Raw genomic sequence first — 17092 nt, 5'->3', positions numbered from 1 at the left:
TTCTCTAAAATATTCATACAACTTAAAAGGAAAATGGACTCAGTTTCCACTGCCTTTACTGAAAATCTTCCTCAAAGTATCAAGAATAAACTATCAATTAAATACGTTTCACGTCTAATTTGCGTCGGTTGCTTGCAAAGCATCGCATTATGTATGCAGGCCTAATATCCGCCTACACACATCGACTTGAGGTCGCACTAATTAAATACAAATCTCAAGACAATTCTCTAGCAACGGATTTCTGAGGGGAGAACCACACGAGGTGAAATTTTCCGAATTGAGGTTCCAAGGTCCCAAGTTTCAAATAAGAGAGTTGAAATTTGAAATGAAAGAGGTTGGTTTATTAAAATTAGATGAAAATTGTGTCGTAATTACGGTGGAATTTTTCGCTTTTATTGGAAGAGCAATCCACTGATAAATTTTAAAGGGAATTCTTCTACTAATGAGTTATTTACCTAACGAAATAGTATTTTTAAAACAAGAATTTCAAAGTTACCTTTTATGGCGCTTATTGTAATAAGACTGTTCACGGATTTTCTAAATTATAGGGTCTTTAAGCTGGGAACAGAGCCAATCAACACTTGCTATCAAAATAATAAATTCGACTCTCTATTTGCTAAAGCAAGTTTATCTACTAATATTCCAGCCCAACCTAATAAGCAAGCAGTGTAACACTACAGAAATCCGTCAAGACCAAACTAACGGAAGTTTATAATTTATGAACCGAGTTCCGGATCCTTCAGGCTACGTCTACAGGTAATGAAACATCTGATCTATAATGCACGTCTGAGATCGCCTTAAAACTACGTCCAAGATTATACGAGGAAGTTTACGAGACGAGAGATTTTAAAACTTTAATTAATTAACAGTTTTGGAGTTGAAATGTGAGGAAATGTAGTGCTGCTTATGACTTGCTTTTGTTGGATAATATTCAGGATTGTGAACCTTTAAATGTTCCTTTTATGTCTTATCCGTTCCGAAAGTTCTTGAGAAAGTTTTCTTGAAGGAATTTATATAATGCGTTGTAATACCCCTGGGTGTATTTTGTTCGTTGTTTCTAAAAAGCTATCTTTTAGCACTTAAAAAAAAAACATTTGTTTTATTTTTCCATACAGAGTTTTGAAATAGAAATAAAAATAGTTTATTTGAGGCTGTTCGCTTCAGATTTCGATATTGTTTTCTTCATGTGCATAGTACCAACCTTCTTTGCTTCCTCCGTGATTGGTACTCAAATAGTATGTTCAATAACTTAAAACTAACGATATACTGCCATCTACCTTATCTTTTAAGAACCGTCTGTTATCATGAACCCCATTTTCCATTCCCCAAGCAGAATGTAACGCGAACTGCTCGAAACTCTAACAGTTCTCGATAGATGGCGCTACATAGCGTGTGCTTGAATGTGCACAAGTAATAATGTTTTATTTAATGATACTGAAATTATCTAATTGCAATTACTCAAATCGAATTGTATAATGGTTTAAACCATCCCTGACAAAATCCTAATTTCTGTTTCTACTCGTGGCTTCTACAGACGTTTCAGAACGCCCTGACTTGACCAGTGACATAAAATTTTAATTTGTCGAGAAATGCATGAAATTCATAGTTTGTAAAGAATGTATTAGTTTTTGCGAAATTCATGGTGAAATGAATATTTCTTTTGTTACAATAATTGCAATATTCCATGTGATCGCTAACTTTTTCTTACAGGTTTGCTTTTGTCATGATATACCTTTTTTCCCGAGAAACCTGTCATTGCGAATTTTTAAAGGTTTGCCAGCAGAACTTGGAGAACTTCCCTATCAGGTACTTCTTCTCTTAACTTACCTAGCTTTTACCCCCCATTGCGATGAAAGTCCTTGTACCCGGATGGGATAAAATGTTGTAGTCTATAGTCCACAAGCGTTTACGCAGATACGGGTGCACTCTTCATTTCCTCACTCTTATAGTCTGAGGGGACGGCAAACCGTCACGAAGGCTGGCTTACATCGGCGTAATTATGTTTCAACGTAATCAGATTATCGTAACCAGAAAGTTTTATTCCTGTAATCTTGAAGCCAGGTTCCTATTTTTTTAAGAGTAAAAATATTAATACATTTGAGCAACTTGCTTTTCCCTCTTAACTATAGCCTCAAGTTATATTCTGAGAATCGTGTACTTGTGTCTATTATACAAATATGCTTAGAATTCATCAAGCTTCTTTTGTTCCTCAGATTGCTTTCAAAGAAAGACATCATCAAGATCAAAATTTGTTTTACACGTTTTGTGGTGGCGCAATCATTGGCCCTACTAAAATAGTATCAGCTGCACATTGCTTCCTCGACGAAAAGCCAACGTTTTTAGGATTATGTTTGGAGTAAATACCTATTTTTATGCAATACATTTACAGTTGTGTAAATCAATAGCGTATCCTCATTTAGGCATAAAACATTTTAAAAATAAATCCCCTTCAACTTTGTGTTTACGCTTGGTTTTTGAAACAATTGCAAGTGTTTCTCAAAAACTCACAGTTGACATTATGAACAAGAATACATCTCATCATCTCATCTGCCGTTTGTACTTCATCCATGTTGGCCTTAAAAGACTCCACGAATTCACATATATTACTTTACAGAACTCGTGTAACAAATCTGGACAATATATATGCAGTTGCAGCCACCCTAAGAAATACAGCTCGCAGTATGCAGAAGCATGAGCAATGGCGGAGTATACGTAACATTACTTATCCTAAGGGATACAGTTTTCCTCATTATGATTTAGCTATTTTGGTGAGCTTATACAACTCTTCGATTTATTGAATTTGGCAGGTATAGTTAAACTAGATGTAGGTACCAAATTGAATGAAATCGAACGAAGAATTTTTTTTTACAGTTTGTAATGGAGCCTTTTGAATTCAACAATTATGTGAAACCTGTAAAGCTTGCACATAAATTTGAAGACTATGAGGGTCTCTGCTTGGTTTCGGGGTATGGGATGATCTCAAGTAGGGTGAGTTAACATATTAATTTCACATTTATGATGAACTAGCTTCTGCCCGCGGTTTCACTCGAGTCCCGGATGGTGACAAATACTATGTCCTACGTCCTATGTCCTTCTCCCGGGTCTAAGCAGCTGCCTCTAATTTTTAGCTTAAACGGTTCAGCCATTCGTGAGTTATAAAATGTGTAAATAACACGACTTTCTTTTATATCTATATAGATTAAAATAATTTTAAACTTAGGCTATCGCATTTTTATATATCGGGTGTGTCGTTCACAATCACTTTAAATGAATTGCGTCAATATACTAGTTAATGTATGTCGATTAATACAAAGAGAAAAAAAATACGCAAAAATAAAAAAAATATTTTTTCAAACAAATTAAATGGAATAAAAATGTGCGAAAATTAGAACACCATATAACAGACAGTCAATACAAACAACTGAAATTCTCCCTTGAAAACTGATCAAAACATTCAATACTCCTGACTTTATCTCTGCTTTATACATGATGTTGTAAATTATAAAAACGACAAACGACTCCTGTGGTTAAACCACTGAATGGATTAGGTTATTTTTTTTACAATTCGCCATAGAATAACATTAATATGTATATGCGATAGGATTTAATATGATTGTGAACGACACACCCTGTATAATTATGCCTGATAACTGTGTGCAATAATTATCGTTTTCGGTAAATTAGTCTCGCTTTTCAAATTACATATTAGACTTGGAATTAATCTGTAATCATAGTCCTTTGAATCATTTCAGCTAATATCTGACACTCTGTTGAAGGCTCACATACTTGTTTTTTCTAATTCCTGGTGCACTAAATATCACCGCAAAGATATGTCACTGTTCGTTTGCACATCTCGAAGCGATGCAGATGTCGGAAAGGTACAAAATACTATTACATCACATTTAGCCGATCAATTATCAACTTTAATCATACTGAAATAAAGCTTATTTTATATTGCAGGGTGATTCTGGAGGTCCTCTAGTTTGCTCACGTAATAATATCAGACCAGGAGAGGATGAACAAATTTTGATTGGTGTTGTAAATGGATATTTTGATGTACATTCATTTTTTGCAAGAATATCCGAATACCACGGTTACATACAGAGAAACCGAAGCGAGAAACCTTCAATAGTTTATTTGCAAGTCACTATGGCTTTAATACAATATACTTATTCTTTTAGTTGTGATTTATTTGTGTTTTATTGTATAAAACCCTTATATACAAGTTCCTCAACGCCGGAAAAATATCAAAACCGTTAAATCCATGTGTGAATTTTCTAAATTAAAAATCACAAATTCGAGGCAAGTTCGACGACGGACGAAGTACCTTTTTCTAAGTGCTCTTAAAAAACAATATTCTTGGTCTATGTAAATGCAAAAAACATGTCAGAATGCCATAAATAGACATAAATCAAATACACTGCACAGAGTACTTTTGATAAATCAAAATGTCAGTTTAGCGCACAATCTTCCCTTTAAAATTATTTGTGTAAATAATGTTTGTAGAATGTTTACTTTGCATAATTGTATATTCAAGAGTATGTTTGTCAACATTAAGTGAACAATTTGAGAATTTTTCAAATGTTACAAATACAACTTTGCTTCCAAATGCTGAGTTAGGAATGTTTGTACCTCGTGTTATTAATGGTGTCCCTGCAAAATTAGGAGATGTCCCTTATCAGGTACCTACTGAATTTTTTTCTTCTTCATTACAATACAAATGCTTTTGAATCAGTATTTGGTAATATCCTTCTTCATTTCTACTTTTTAAAGATAGGGTCGATTGGTAATCTATTTTCATAATACAGCCACAGCAGCACGTCATCCTCCTCTTCTTCAAGGATATCAATTAGCACTTCGACTAGAGGGAACGGACGAACAAAATCAAGACAATGCCGCGCGCGGCTCACGAAATTCGTCGGCCGCGCGCGACAATAGTCAACCTATGAAAATGTATGGCGCCGCTGCCGAGGTCCGCGACAGTAATTAGAAGGATATTACCAAATACTGATTCAAAAGCATTTGTATTGTAATGAAAACCGAAAGGAAGTTTTACCGCCTAAATAAAAACAATTCAATTCTGGTTTTCTAAAATTCTATAGCGCTAGACCATGTTGAGATGCGTACGGCCGCGAGCGGCTCACGAAATTCGTCGGCCGCGCGCGACTGTCGCGGACCTCGGCAGCGGCGCCATACATTTTCATAGGTTGACTATTGTCACGCGCGGCCGATGACTGTCGTAAGCCGCGCGCGACCCACGGAATTCTACCTTTAGTCCACTCTGCTCACTGTAATATGAATGATATATTTTTCTACAGTGTATGGACAGTTTTCATAGACATTTCAAAATCTGGTAATAAATTAGTATTTTTAATTAAATGAATAATATCTCAAATTCTGCTCATTTTAGGTATCTCTGAAGGCTTTAATAAGTCGGCGTAGAGGCGAATACAAAACATTTTGCGGAGCCACTATAATTACTGAAACTAAATTAGTATCTGCTGCCCATTGCTTCGAAGAAAGCAAAAGAAGTAGCTGTCACAAAATTTTGTTTCCTGGGTAGGTACCTACTCGTTTTGTAACGCTTTAATTAGTCTATTTCATGATTTTGTCCAAGCTTTACTGCTCGATCATGGAACTAAATCTGAGAAAATGTTATATGAATGTGTACATTCTTAGGCTTTTTTTTAATAGATAGCAAAAATAATACCTCTCATAATATAAGTAACAACTGAAAGTTAGTGAAGTATTTTTTGTATTGCCTTAGCAGGTCTAAAACTACCTACTCGAAATAACTTTCTCAATCTTTTTGGACCCCCCTCGGTTGTGCGTAGCTGACCACTACTTTTATGATCAGTATGTTCTAGTATGAGTCAGAGAAATCGTTTCTATTCCCTTTACACGTGTCTTACGCAACTCAGTCGCGAGGATTCGACGCGTGACCCGAGCTTGTGTACTAATGTAGTTTCGTTCAGCACGTGCGGTTCTGACAAATCGAGATCCACGTATGAACATTATCCAAGCCCACTGTTACCACCAACATAAACGTCCCTTTTCCGTAAAACAACTGATAACATACTTTGAAACTTGAAGCTGAAAATTCGTAGCAAACAATAGTTTTAAGAAAACTTTCATTGTGGTCGGTGAACTTGGGATTTAATTAATAATCTTGTATATTTTTTTAAAGAACAACAAGCAGTAGTTATTTTAAAAACAAATACGCAGTAGCTGGTAACCTTATGAACTTAGCAAAATATACGGCTGACGGACCCGACGGCCAGTGGAGGACAATGAAAAGCGCAGTTTTTCCTAAGAAATACCGTTTCCCGAGAGACGATATAGCAGTCGTTGTAAGTGTCCTTTTTACCTTTTCTTTTTAAAAAATGTTCTAGAACAAAATTCTCTACTCATTAAAGAGCAATAGTTTATCTTTACTTCGTTTTCATAAAAGCGAAAGTTACTCTGTCTATTATGCTTTTTGTTTTTCTCATTTTGTACTCTGATATTCTACTTTTATCAGAGTGCCAGAAATAGTTTTCGCGAGACGCTGGTGTAGCCACGGAGAATAGCTAATAGATCAATAATTTTATTAAGTATTCTTTTTATTATTCAATAGTATAAGTAGTTTTCCCCTTTAAAAAACTATTAACCACAACACGAGATAACAACTCTAGACTGAAGAAATGATCGGCTTACCAATCAACATCCTAGCTATTCTATAGGATTAACAATTTAATATAATTATTCACTTTGTTGTTTTCAGGTATTAAATTATGGTTTTGTTTTTAATAGCAATATTGGGCCTATTCCTCCCGCCTCAAGAAATATGGACTATAAAGGAAAATGTTTAGTGTCGGGATTCGGAAGAACAGGGCATAGGAAGAAGGTAAAGCTCTTGAAATGTTTTTTTTAAGGTAGGTCCTATGTGGGGTATATCAACGAAACATGTAGGATGTACGCATCACCCGCCATGTCACGCGGGACTTCGAAAGAAATTCGCATCGCCACGCTCGCATCCAGATCGCGCACATAGAGCGCACCTTAAGTCTCATTAAAAATTCATAATCAACAAGAGATTCTTCATCTTGACGACAGATTTAAAACTACTTCTTTTGAATCTGAATAGTGTATGACTTGTGACTTTCCACTTCAATAATTTTCCTCCGAAATTACTCTGTTAGTCAAAACCATTGGTGAAACCTCTGGTAAACTCGTCCAGTAGATTTATAACGAACAGGGCTTTGTTCATACTAACTTAAGTAACCTATGAGCACAGATTAAAGAGCTTTGACTTTAGTTTTACAACGTATTATTTTCTTCTAGGACATAGCAGACAGACTTCTATTGGCGCATTTAGAGTTAATACCAAGTAGTTTGTGTTCAAGAATACATCGCAGACGGATGGACAAATTAATATGTACGTCAACAATGCTTGCAGATGTCGGTAAGGTAAGTGTACCTATACAGACGGCTACACATCAAGCTATACAAAACTAGTATAAGCTGATCGTTAAATTTTTTGAAAGATCATATAAACCGAGTCCAAGACCAATTGGTTTTGTATAGCTTGATGTGTAGCCGTGTGTACTCTTAAAGTGGTACCACGTGGCAAGCCTAATTAGCAACAGCTAGTTTTGTCTTAATACCTGCCGTATTTAAAATCATTGTCATCACCAGCCTTTTTATCAACCCAAAGCTGGGCACAGGCTTCCTCACGCACATCTTTGAAATCATAAAGGTTTATTAGGTCACACACACACACAACTCCAGGTGAGCAATTCTGTTGGAGAGTTTTAGGAGTGGACATGCATAGTAAAAGTTTTCAGTTCAGCTCACTCAAACACTTACTGGGTTCTTGTAGACATTTCTGAACTACCTCATTGATAAGTAGGTACTATCCAAGCAGGGAATTTATATCCATGTGCTTACCATGCGATAACAGTCATGAGCATTGTATGTGACTAAAACATAACTAAATGAGTTTGGACACAATACAGTTGTATTAGTTACACGGGATACACCTAAAAGTCATTAAATGCTTATGACGTAATGCATATTTGCGTATCTGATATGAGATTTACCATTCAAAGTGTGAAATTCTTCGTTTGTTTTAGTATAATTTGTCATAATATTTATAATAGCTTGTGCCAGCGGTTTCACCCGAATCTTGTGTCCTCTACACGAAATCGGATAAAAAGTAGCCTATTGCCTCGATAAATGGACTATGTAACACTGGAAGAATTTTTCAAATCGGACCAGTAGTTCCCAAGATTAGCGCGTTCAAACAAACAGACAAGCTCTTCAGTTTTATAATATTAGTATACCTAGATCAAAACATCCTGCGAGCCTTTTTCCCATCTATGTTGGGGTCGGCTTTCAGTCTCACCGGATGTAGCTCAGTGCCAGGGCTTTACAATAATTTATTTTACTTTAATATTAGTACAGATATATTTTTTTATTTTGCAGGGCGATTCAGGAGGTCCCTTAGTATGTGCAGGGTCTGGCGACCCAAACGATCAAGGGAAAGGTGTTTTAGTCGGAGTGGTCAGTGGCCACAGCAGAGGCCGAAGTTCATTCTTCACAAGGGTATCAAGATACTCCAAGTTCCTAAAAAGTGAATCTAGTCCAATAATAAATAAAAACGGCATTGGACCGATGCCAATCTACTTACATTTGTACAATGCCAAAAAATATATGGTCATATCAATCATTTTAATATATGAAACAGTATTCCCATTTTAATTTGTTTTATTTTATTTGTTTCTGTTTTATTTAAGGCCTGCCGGGGCTGCGGGATTGTTCGAAAGAGTTACCGCGGCCCTGGTACATAAAGGGTTTCAGAAGGAACATGATGGGTTTTAGTCAGTAAGAGTCGTACACTCCCTCACGTTGCTTATCCACAGCGAGAGGGGTCATTCGATGATATCCAATGAAAAAAAGCTGTTTTTATTTCAATTTTACCATTTACTTTTCTTTTTTATACTTTCATTTCAGTTTAATTTTTTGTGTGTATATAACTACGAGTATATTTTATATAGTTATTTCGTGTGTATTGCTGTACTGCCTTACGGCTTTAGGTATATAGCTCACTGTGAAAATCAGATAAATCAAATGATACTCAAAAAAAATATTTATTAATACAAACAATAATGCAAGAGATCATTACAAATTTGTTAGCACACATATTGCAACTGTTATCTTTGACCCATTTGTTGAATAGTCCCACTTTCATGTGAAGGTTTGGAAGGCCGATGTTGATGATCGTTGTCACGGCAACCAACACGCCTTGGTCTGGGTTCACCTCGGCAGGATCACCCGTGTCGAAGCATATTAGGCCTCCTCCTTCAGTTTCCTGAAATTATTAATCATTGTTAAATGCCTATGTATGTATATTACAATTGTCGTGTCCATGAAGAACAAAATGACTCATTTTTCCTAACTCCGTGATCGTGTCCCAGTTTAAAACTACTCCGTGCACCCAATTAAAAAGTATCGCTGACCCTTTCTTCTTTATGTGCTAGCCAAGTCTTGATCATTTTTTGATAGGTTCCTAAGAAATCTACAAACAACACAAAATTAAACAAATCAAAGTTTAAAATTATTAAAAGATTGTTAAAAAGCATAATGAATACTCTCTACGGGCACGAAGACAAAAAGAATAACATACAGAAAATGCATATCGGATTCGATTATCGAATAACGAGCACATAAAGAGTCTGCAACTTCTGCACAAGAGCCTCTCGCATTCTGCTCTCGTCATCATTTCTACTTCTTCTGTGTACAAATACTTCACTTTGGACCAGCTCTGAAAGACAATCCCATTTTTAACCTCGTTTTTGTCAAAATAGAATATTTTATTTCAGCTTTTATATCTTTGGTATCTATCGTATATTTATCTATTCATTATATGTACACCCTAAACTGCCCATTTTCTAGTTATTCACTAGATAAACTCCATCCAAAGGTTGTCTGGAAGAAAACGCTGATTAGCGATAAGGCCGCCATTTGTACTCTTCTTTGTGTATTGTGATTTCCTGTGTTGATAATTTTCTAATCTATTCTAATCTTTTATTGATACTTTGATTTATCGATAGAGAGAATGGAACAACGCACTGTGATAAAACGGAAACTCCAGCCTTCCTTTATATAAATAGGTACAATCTCACGAAACTAAAAAGGGAACAACCAACAGTTCTAATGGACGTCTCACCTTCGAAGCTTTAACGGCTGAAGCTGTGCACATACCGTCGAAATCATAGTCTCGAGTAGCGAAGGGAATTTTGTTGACCATGGTGTTGAAAACAAAAGGCTTAGTGACATTCTGAAAAGAATATCATCATTAAATAAACACCATGCACTATGTGCCGTCAGAACAGAACATGGTAACTCTCTAAGTAGATCAATAACTAGTCTTAAAAGTTCTGAGTTTTAGGATTTTGAGGAGATTTTTTCAGAGTAAAAACTCCCTTTAAAACAATATCTTACATCCTAGCATAGTCATGGCAAAATAATCTAATGAACATAGGCTCACCACAATAGCAAGGTTGAAAGCAGGGAATCTATAGAATTTTTGCGAATACACATGGTTCATTGATCGCCATTGTTGAACTTCATCTGAGACCGGCTCTGCCGCATATGTCTTCAGAATACCGGCCACCACTCTTACAAGACGGTATTCATGTCTTTTCCTGAAATCAAAACGCAATTTTTGTTCTTGAATTTATTTTATGTAGATATTACTTTGCACACCTGTCTGCTTCGTTAGTCTAGATGTTGCATAGCGTGACTGCCGTGATTTGTGACTTTTAGAAACTCACAAAGCAGTCCAGAGTCTGTAAGTTGGAAATTGATACATCCGTGCATCAGTCCTGCACCTGCACGATCTCTCTCCGGTCCTATCGGGGTTGGTATCCCATCAGGCTATGAGACCGAAGGAATAAAGAATTCACATGTGTCTGCACAAATGCTTGTGCACTGTAATATGTCTTAAGCAGCTGGTTGACCTCCTAATACGAGAACAGCCGTCGTGGCTGACAACCAGCTAGGGAGCCTTAATTACTTTCCACAGCCGGATAAAAAGTTGAATATTACTAGCTTACCTTTTCCTGTTAGTGAGAAAACAATTGGCTGAAGTTAAAACTCTTGTCTCCCCAATAATACTTCCAGCGCAGAAGGCGCGATATAAAGACTTATATTTATCGATTAATCGGAAGATGAGGACCTTGAAATAAAAAAATATATATCAGTAAAATGATTAGACAATGTAGATGAAAAAAAAAATGAAAAATCTTACATGATGCGACCAGCGCCCTAATTCTACCTTAGTACCATATCTTCGAAAATTGCTGCGTCTCTGAAAAACATATAGATTTATATCATCTCTAATTGTTTAGTTTTTATTCTTCTTGATTTATTTATTTATACATATTTGTGCTCCAATTGCATGCTTAGCTGGAAGTCGAACCCAACATAGAAAGAGGCTACGCATATGATGGTAGATGCACCAACAGCACGACAAAAAAATGTTCTTGAATATGTAGTAAGTCTTGTACAAAATATCTTGGAACATGAAAAAATATTTTATGTTATTTCAAAATAAAATAAAATAAATCTAAAAACTGTACCTGTCTCTGCAGATAGGTTGCATTTTCGGAACTAAGAACTATGCAAGCACACAATACTATAATGATTCCGTAAAACGACCCGGAGAGAATCACCTTTGAAGATTTTTGTGGTCTGTGCGGTCATCAAACACTTATATACTTTATCGATAAAATATACATCCACTAACATCGAATTATGGTAAAAGCATTAGAAAATAAAACCGAATCGAAGAAATATTTACGTAAAAAGAACTAGTAAAGAAACTTATGTCATCCATGAAATTTGTGACAGTACATATCAGAGTAGATACATATTTGACAAGGTTATGGAATTTGCTATCAAAATCTCTATGATCATTTAAAAACGAATCTTATCTTTGCGTTTATTTAGATCTGCATCGTTTCAAAATCAACAGGTCAGTGATATCAATCGATATCAACGTATATTTTCATTTTGAAAACATCTTTCATTCAATTCAAATATTCAATATTGTTACCTACTCTATATCTTATATGGGTTTCATCTCACATACGGTCTGTAGCAAAGTTAAAAATTCCATCTTTACCTACTTGATTCAAAGTAGGTTTCTCCTAACGAAGAACATGTAGGTATTTTGTTCTTTCTTGAATAAGTGTCTGTCGATAATTTTCTAACAGAGCAGATTGCTCTAAGATAGTGAACTTCATTTTGTCTTGGACGGTGAATAGATAATTTGAATGTGTCTAAGGTATCGAAATTTTCAGAAAGCCATTCCGGCTTTTTGAGGCCACCGTTAATCGTGGTGATCATACCATTACTAAATCAACAGACATTATACATTCATTAAATATAAGTATTTATTTGTAAATAACCTTATCACAGGCGGCCCCTAGACTTACAAATAACATTGTTTAATAAACATTGCGCAATAATCAAAGTCACTAGAACCATTCCGCAATCTCAAATATTAACTTTATACGTTAAATAGACAAAACGTAAAACTGCGCAAGTTAATTGTTCTTCTGGGGAGCACCTTATCTCCTTCCTAGGTCCACAAACTAATGACATGGCACTTGAATCCACAGCTCAAATATTGAGTTCGAGCTTTCAGGTTACCAGGTCAATATGTACTTATCGCACTTTGCAATTAGTCGGAAAACACAACAAAACTCATTATGCACCTTTTAAATTGGTTTATTTGATTATTGTCGCTTATAAATATAACAATGGGTTATTATCACGGGTATCATAAACTTAAACGCAGATTTATTACACATATTGGCCACGTGATTTAGCTTCTAATTTTATAACTATGCAACGGCAATATGAGATAGCATCAATTAACTAATTTGTCTTATTTACAATGCCAGGTAAATCTCAAAGTCCGGATCCAATAAACTACTTAACTATACCAATAAATAAAATTATAATATCACAATAAGGAATCAATCTCCATTACAACCTCTACCCATCATTTAACTTGATTTATCTTTTACATCCCACACTTCATCACATTTTTGTTCGTGTCCCCAAAGATCAGTACCATCTCCAGTGCGTTTAATCCTTTGTTTTATCATATCCTCCGAAACCGTCTTTAGATCATATGCCCATCCGATTGCTGCGAATAAATCTATGAATTTAGTCGTCAGATTGAGGCTATTGTTACCGAGTTCCGCTGCCCGATAATCCCAAGGGAAGACATGGTGGTAATTGTGGAAACCTTCTCCACCAGTGGCGACCGACACTGCTACATTTTGAGCAGGTAATATTTTCGCGTCATAAGGCTTGTATCCCCATATATGAGCGGCGCTGTTTACCAAGAAGGTGACATTGAGGTTGATGATATAGCGAAGCATGGTGATATGCCAGGCGTTGGACCAGGTTTCTCCCCAGAAGTAAACAGGTATCATTGTAGGTAAAGCGAAACAAACAGCCCCAATGAAGGGTATGGCGTATCTGCAAAGAAAGTGGAAGTTTTTACACGATATCTGTTTATCTGTATGTGCTCTACCTCTAGGTATGTATCGATCGATAGGTATAGAATATTAATTGATTTAGTAAATCTGATCATTCTTTCGATGCTGACACTGATTACAGTTAAAAATCATAACAATCGTAATCATTTCATCAAATTATTCATTCTAATTAATTCTATGTACCTATGTAGCAAACTTACTTTTTCTGAAACCGCAGGACAGGATTGTTGTAAATATCAGACATGTTGAGTTCTTTCCCTCTCTTTTTAACTTCAGGGTGTTTCCTCACAAGTAGCCATCCTACATGGGAATAGAAGAACCCTCGGCTGGCATTGTGGGGATCAGCATCTGTATCGCTGTACTTGTGATGAAGACGATGGTCCCTCACCCAGTCAATAGCTGAGTTTTGAAAAGCGATGGAGTTGAATACCATTAAGAGTATTTCTAATGGTAGTTTCGCTTTGTAAGTTTTGTGGGCCCATAGTCTGTGAGCGCCAGCCGTGATGCCTATTTCTGCTAACACGAAGAGGATGTAACCTAAAAAATATTTTGATATTTTAATGATACTGGCAAATCCATAAATTAAAATTGGTGACTGAAAGCAGAATTTTGAAGAGGTTACTTATGCTACTTCGAAACATATTTACTTACTGAATAAAATCGTAGACCATTTCGCAGAAGTGAAGCACAAGTAAAGGCCATAAAGTCCAGCGATGTGCCAGTAACCAAACGTAATGAGGTTCGGATACACTATTTGGTACTTCCTGGGTGATGCTTGGGGCACCAAATGTTGCAGTGTTGGTTCTTTCTCCTCACTCAAAACCGTAGTTGATTGATAGCTTTGGGCCATGTTGGGCCAAGTCTGGAAAAACATTATTTTGTAAATAACCTGTTCATAAGAATCAGGGAATAAAATAGGTAATCGATATTATTCAGATAATCTTCATGGCTAATATTGTCTAATCTTGAAGAAAATAGGCCCGGAAAGAGTTAACAATTAGTCAAGATACGTTTTTGGACAAATAAGTGCATTTACATTTTCTTTTAAAGGCAAAGAGCATCGAATACACATTTATTTATTTATTTATTTATTTAGGCACACCAACAACCTATTTACAAATACCCTCACATATACACGTTTACAACTGCAATAAGTCCTGCGTAAATATGTCAATTATAGGTTGCTTTATCACATTGCTCAAAATAGCGCGACAGGCGCTTAAACTTTACGGTAAGTCCATATTTCGATAAAATATTAAACCAGCTTGGACCATCAACTATGTTAGCCTACCCAACTATGTTCGGCTTCCAGCCTAAAAATTTGCACCTGAACACCAATGTTTTACTCAGGACCGACTGCCTATCTGATCTCCTCAACTCAGGTAAGACTGGCTGTTAGACTTCATGGCTTCTGACTCTCAGAAACAGGCAGGACCTAGAACGTCATGACATTGTCACACGTCCACTACTTGACCGCTGACCTTATGTTCGATGGACCCATGACGCTATTACTTAAACAAAAGTTGACCTATAAATTGTACCTATAAATTTGTCAAACAAACATTCGTCATATAGGAGAAACACGGAAACTACCATCTAAAAATAAACGACTAGCCTATTAAGATAAGAAAATGTTCTAATAACCTAAAGTTTTAAACTGACGAATAAAGGTATAAACGTAAGGTTAGTATTTTTTTTTGTAAGAAGATACAATTGGTAGAACTCTCCCTTCAAAATATAAATAGAAATACGGAATAATAGTAGTGTGATACATTGACAGTCTTAAAATGATTCTAATTTTCTGTGATGGGAAATCATCAAATGACCCCTCTAGCTGTGGGTATAGCGTTCCACCACGCTTTCAGACTTCACTTTTGTCAGATCTTATCAGACTAAAACCCACCTTTATTTTGAAGCCATTTATGTACCACAACCAGCCACGGTAACTCAGAGCCAGTATTACCTATAACTATGCGGTATTGAGTGGCTACCACTGATTTCCATATTTGGGTTAATTTCTTAAATATAGATAAGATGTGGATTAATTTTAGTACCTTGGTAGTTATGTAAATCCTGTGAATTAAATAGCAAATGCAAAAAATTCTCGTACTCAAGTACTTGCCAGTTGACCGAATTACCAAAAACAAGTTAATTGATCCAAGCTGGTTTACGTTTGATATCAGAGTTAAAATTAACTAAATACACTCGTTAATTATTAAATGCAGATATGTAGCCACTACTTTTTGCTTACTTACGCGGTTTGTGCCAACTCAATGTTTTAAGTAAATTAAAATATAACCATTTAAGTAATTATTATGAAAATCTTCGAATTTCTTACTAAGAAAACAAAAATTCTCTATTAGTTTATAATTTAGTCGTCTCAAATAAGTAATGACAAAAACAAAAATGAATCTTAGTAAATGTTATTGTAGTATAAATACCTCTACAATCTAAGCTTTACTGACGTTCAGGAAGGTCAAAGAGGGCAGGAAAAAATTATGAGCCCTGTATGTGTATTTTTATGATATAGTTATATCATAAAAATTACGTACCTATGTAGAGGTAGTTGCCTACTATGTATCTTAGGCAAACTACGTAAGTATCTCCATGAAATTGTGGCAAACTTATCCCTATAGATAGACGAAACAGGTTAAGTTTCATCAAAATCATATCAGAATTCGAGTTGAAGTACCTACTTATGTTAATTTATCAATTCCCTTTGTTTTGCTTAATTAAATTAAAAATCTCACACTCACGCATTTCCTGACAGTGATTGATTTATGGAACATTTTATTATTTCGAACTTTTGAAGAGTTTCCGGGCACTTCAGATATGTTAATATGTATTTTAATATGTTTTTTCCTAAATTATTGGAGTTGATAATTTCACGGAATTTTTGTGAGGGTCCCAATGGTTTTCTGGTGATACAACTAAGTCAAACTAGCCTTGCTTTGTCTCATGTTTGACTCACCAAGAACCTACTAATAATATTGGGACCTTTAAATTGGGGCAATACAGTCACGTTGTATGAATGGGACACAATCCGAGTAAGCAGGGTTAAGCAATTCTAACCAGTAAATCTTCTTTTTCTTCGTGTAACGACGTCACAATTCCAAAATATTATTCCTGTTAGCATAACTGGGTTATTTTTCGAAGAACACGCAAAAACTATTTTCACAATTACCTACACTGAGATCAATTAGGTAAATCGACATATAAATAGCAATCAAAAATCTTTTTATTTTTACATTGTGGGTTTTCTAAGACCTGTATTTATCTTTAGTCTTTAAAATAAGTAATCGATCATTATTAACGAAATCACGTAAGCCACTCTTAGATTAAATATATATATATATATATATATTTTATATAAACTTACTATTTTTTTACGCCCTCCAAGGCTCACAACCTTTACTTGAAGATATAAACTCTAAATGAAGGCGAAGACCAAAAGTCGACTCTTTTAAAGTTTCGTTGGTTTAGTCGTACGTTCTGCTAAGAAAAGGGCACATGTCAAGTTTTCAAATATTTAA

General features: G+C 35.5%; 4 protein-coding genes across 4 annotated transcripts; 2 read left to right on the top strand and 2 right to left on the bottom strand.

Annotated features, from left to right (window-relative positions):
• The first annotated feature begins 1567 nt into the window (after nt 1-1567).
• LOC110373191 (transmembrane protease serine 9) lies at nt 1568-4260 on the top strand. The gene is made up of 6 exons (XM_049847794.2): nt 1568-1806; nt 2214-2356; nt 2615-2768; nt 2872-2988; nt 3753-3878; nt 3961-4260. The coding sequence occupies exons 1-6, from the start codon at nt 1594-1596 to the stop codon at nt 4258-4260; spliced, it is 1053 nt and encodes a 350-aa protein (XP_049703751.2). The 5' UTR covers nt 1568-1593.
• Nucleotides 4261-4419: 159 nt separating this feature from the next.
• Nucleotides 4420-8742, top strand: LOC110372098 (transmembrane protease serine 9). The gene is made up of 6 exons (XM_049847793.2): nt 4420-4682; nt 5411-5559; nt 6188-6350; nt 6764-6886; nt 7324-7449; nt 8467-8742. The coding sequence occupies exons 1-6, from the start codon at nt 4497-4499 to the stop codon at nt 8740-8742; spliced, it is 1023 nt and encodes a 340-aa protein (XP_049703750.2). The 5' UTR covers nt 4420-4496.
• A 373-nt stretch (nt 8743-9115) lies between these two features.
• LOC110373037 (uncharacterized) lies at nt 9116-11918 on the bottom strand. Its single transcript, XM_049847466.2, has 7 exons — nt 11625-11918; nt 11294-11353; nt 11100-11221; nt 10532-10688; nt 10211-10321; nt 9668-9805; nt 9116-9352 (listed from the first exon to the last, which is right to left on the bottom strand). Exons 4-7 carry the CDS (start codon nt 10589-10591, stop codon nt 9119-9121), a joined length of 543 nt encoding a protein of 180 aa, XP_049703423.2. The 5' UTR covers nt 10592-10688; nt 11100-11221; nt 11294-11353; nt 11625-11918; the 3' UTR covers nt 9116-9118.
• An 844-nt stretch (nt 11919-12762) lies between these two features.
• Nucleotides 12763-17063, bottom strand: LOC126056041 (acyl-CoA Delta(11) desaturase). Its single transcript, XM_049847455.2, has 4 exons — nt 16939-17063; nt 14211-14421; nt 13760-14096; nt 12763-13539 (listed from the first exon to the last, which is right to left on the bottom strand). Exons 2-4 carry the CDS (start codon nt 14407-14409, stop codon nt 13059-13061), a joined length of 1017 nt encoding a protein of 338 aa, XP_049703412.2. The 5' UTR covers nt 14410-14421; nt 16939-17063; the 3' UTR covers nt 12763-13058.
• Nucleotides 17064-17092: the final 29 nt, after the last annotated feature.

Source organism: Helicoverpa armigera, chromosome 7 (assembly GCF_030705265.1).
Source record: "Helicoverpa armigera isolate CAAS_96S chromosome 7, ASM3070526v1, whole genome shotgun sequence".
Classification (NCBI taxonomy): Eukaryota; Metazoa; Arthropoda; class Insecta; order Lepidoptera; family Noctuidae; genus Helicoverpa; species Helicoverpa armigera.
This window is presented reverse-complemented; position numbering and strand designations above follow the sequence as displayed.

Coding starts and splice junctions, on each gene's coding strand:
- LOC110373191 (XM_049847794.2), top strand. CDS start 1,594: ATGAAATTCATAGTTTGTAAAGAATGTATTAGTTTTTGCGAAATTCAT. Junction 1,807..2,213: donor TTGGAGAACTTCCCTATCAG/GTACTTCTTCTC, acceptor TTTGTTCCTCAG/ATTGCTTTCAAAGAAAGACA. Junction 2,357..2,614: donor TTTTTAGGATTATGTTTGGA/GTAAATACCTAT, acceptor ATTACTTTACAG/AACTCGTGTAACAAATCTGG.
- LOC110372098 (XM_049847793.2), top strand. CDS start 4,497: ATGTTTGTAGAATGTTTACTTTGCATAATTGTATATTCAAGAGTATGT. Junction 5,560..6,187: donor CACAAAATTTTGTTTCCTGG/GTAGGTACCTAC, acceptor ATTTTTTTAAAG/AACAACAAGCAGTAGTTATT. Junction 7,450..8,466: donor TGCTTGCAGATGTCGGTAAG/GTAAGTGTACCT, acceptor TTTATTTTGCAG/GGCGATTCAGGAGGTCCCTT.
- LOC110373037 (XM_049847466.2), bottom strand. CDS start 10,591: ATGAACCATGTGTATTCGCAAAAATTCTATAGATTCCCTGCTTTCAAC. Junction 9,806..10,210: donor CAGCCGTTAAAGCTTCGAAG/GTGAGACGTCCA, acceptor ATTGTCTTTCAG/AGCTGGTCCAAAGTGAAGTA. Junction 9,353..9,667: donor GAATCCGATATGCATTTTCT/GTATGTTATTCT, acceptor TAATAATTTCAG/GAAACTGAAGGAGGAGGCCT.
- LOC126056041 (XM_049847455.2), bottom strand. CDS start 14,409: ATGGCCCAAAGCTATCAATCAACTACGGTTTTGAGTGAGGAGAAAGAA. Junction 14,097..14,210: donor ATGGTCTACGATTTTATTCA/GTAAGTAAATAT, acceptor AATATTTTTTAG/GTTACATCCTCTTCGTGTTA. Junction 13,540..13,759: donor GTCCTGCGGTTTCAGAAAAA/GTAAGTTTGCTA, acceptor CTTTCTTTGCAG/ATACGCCATACCCTTCATTG.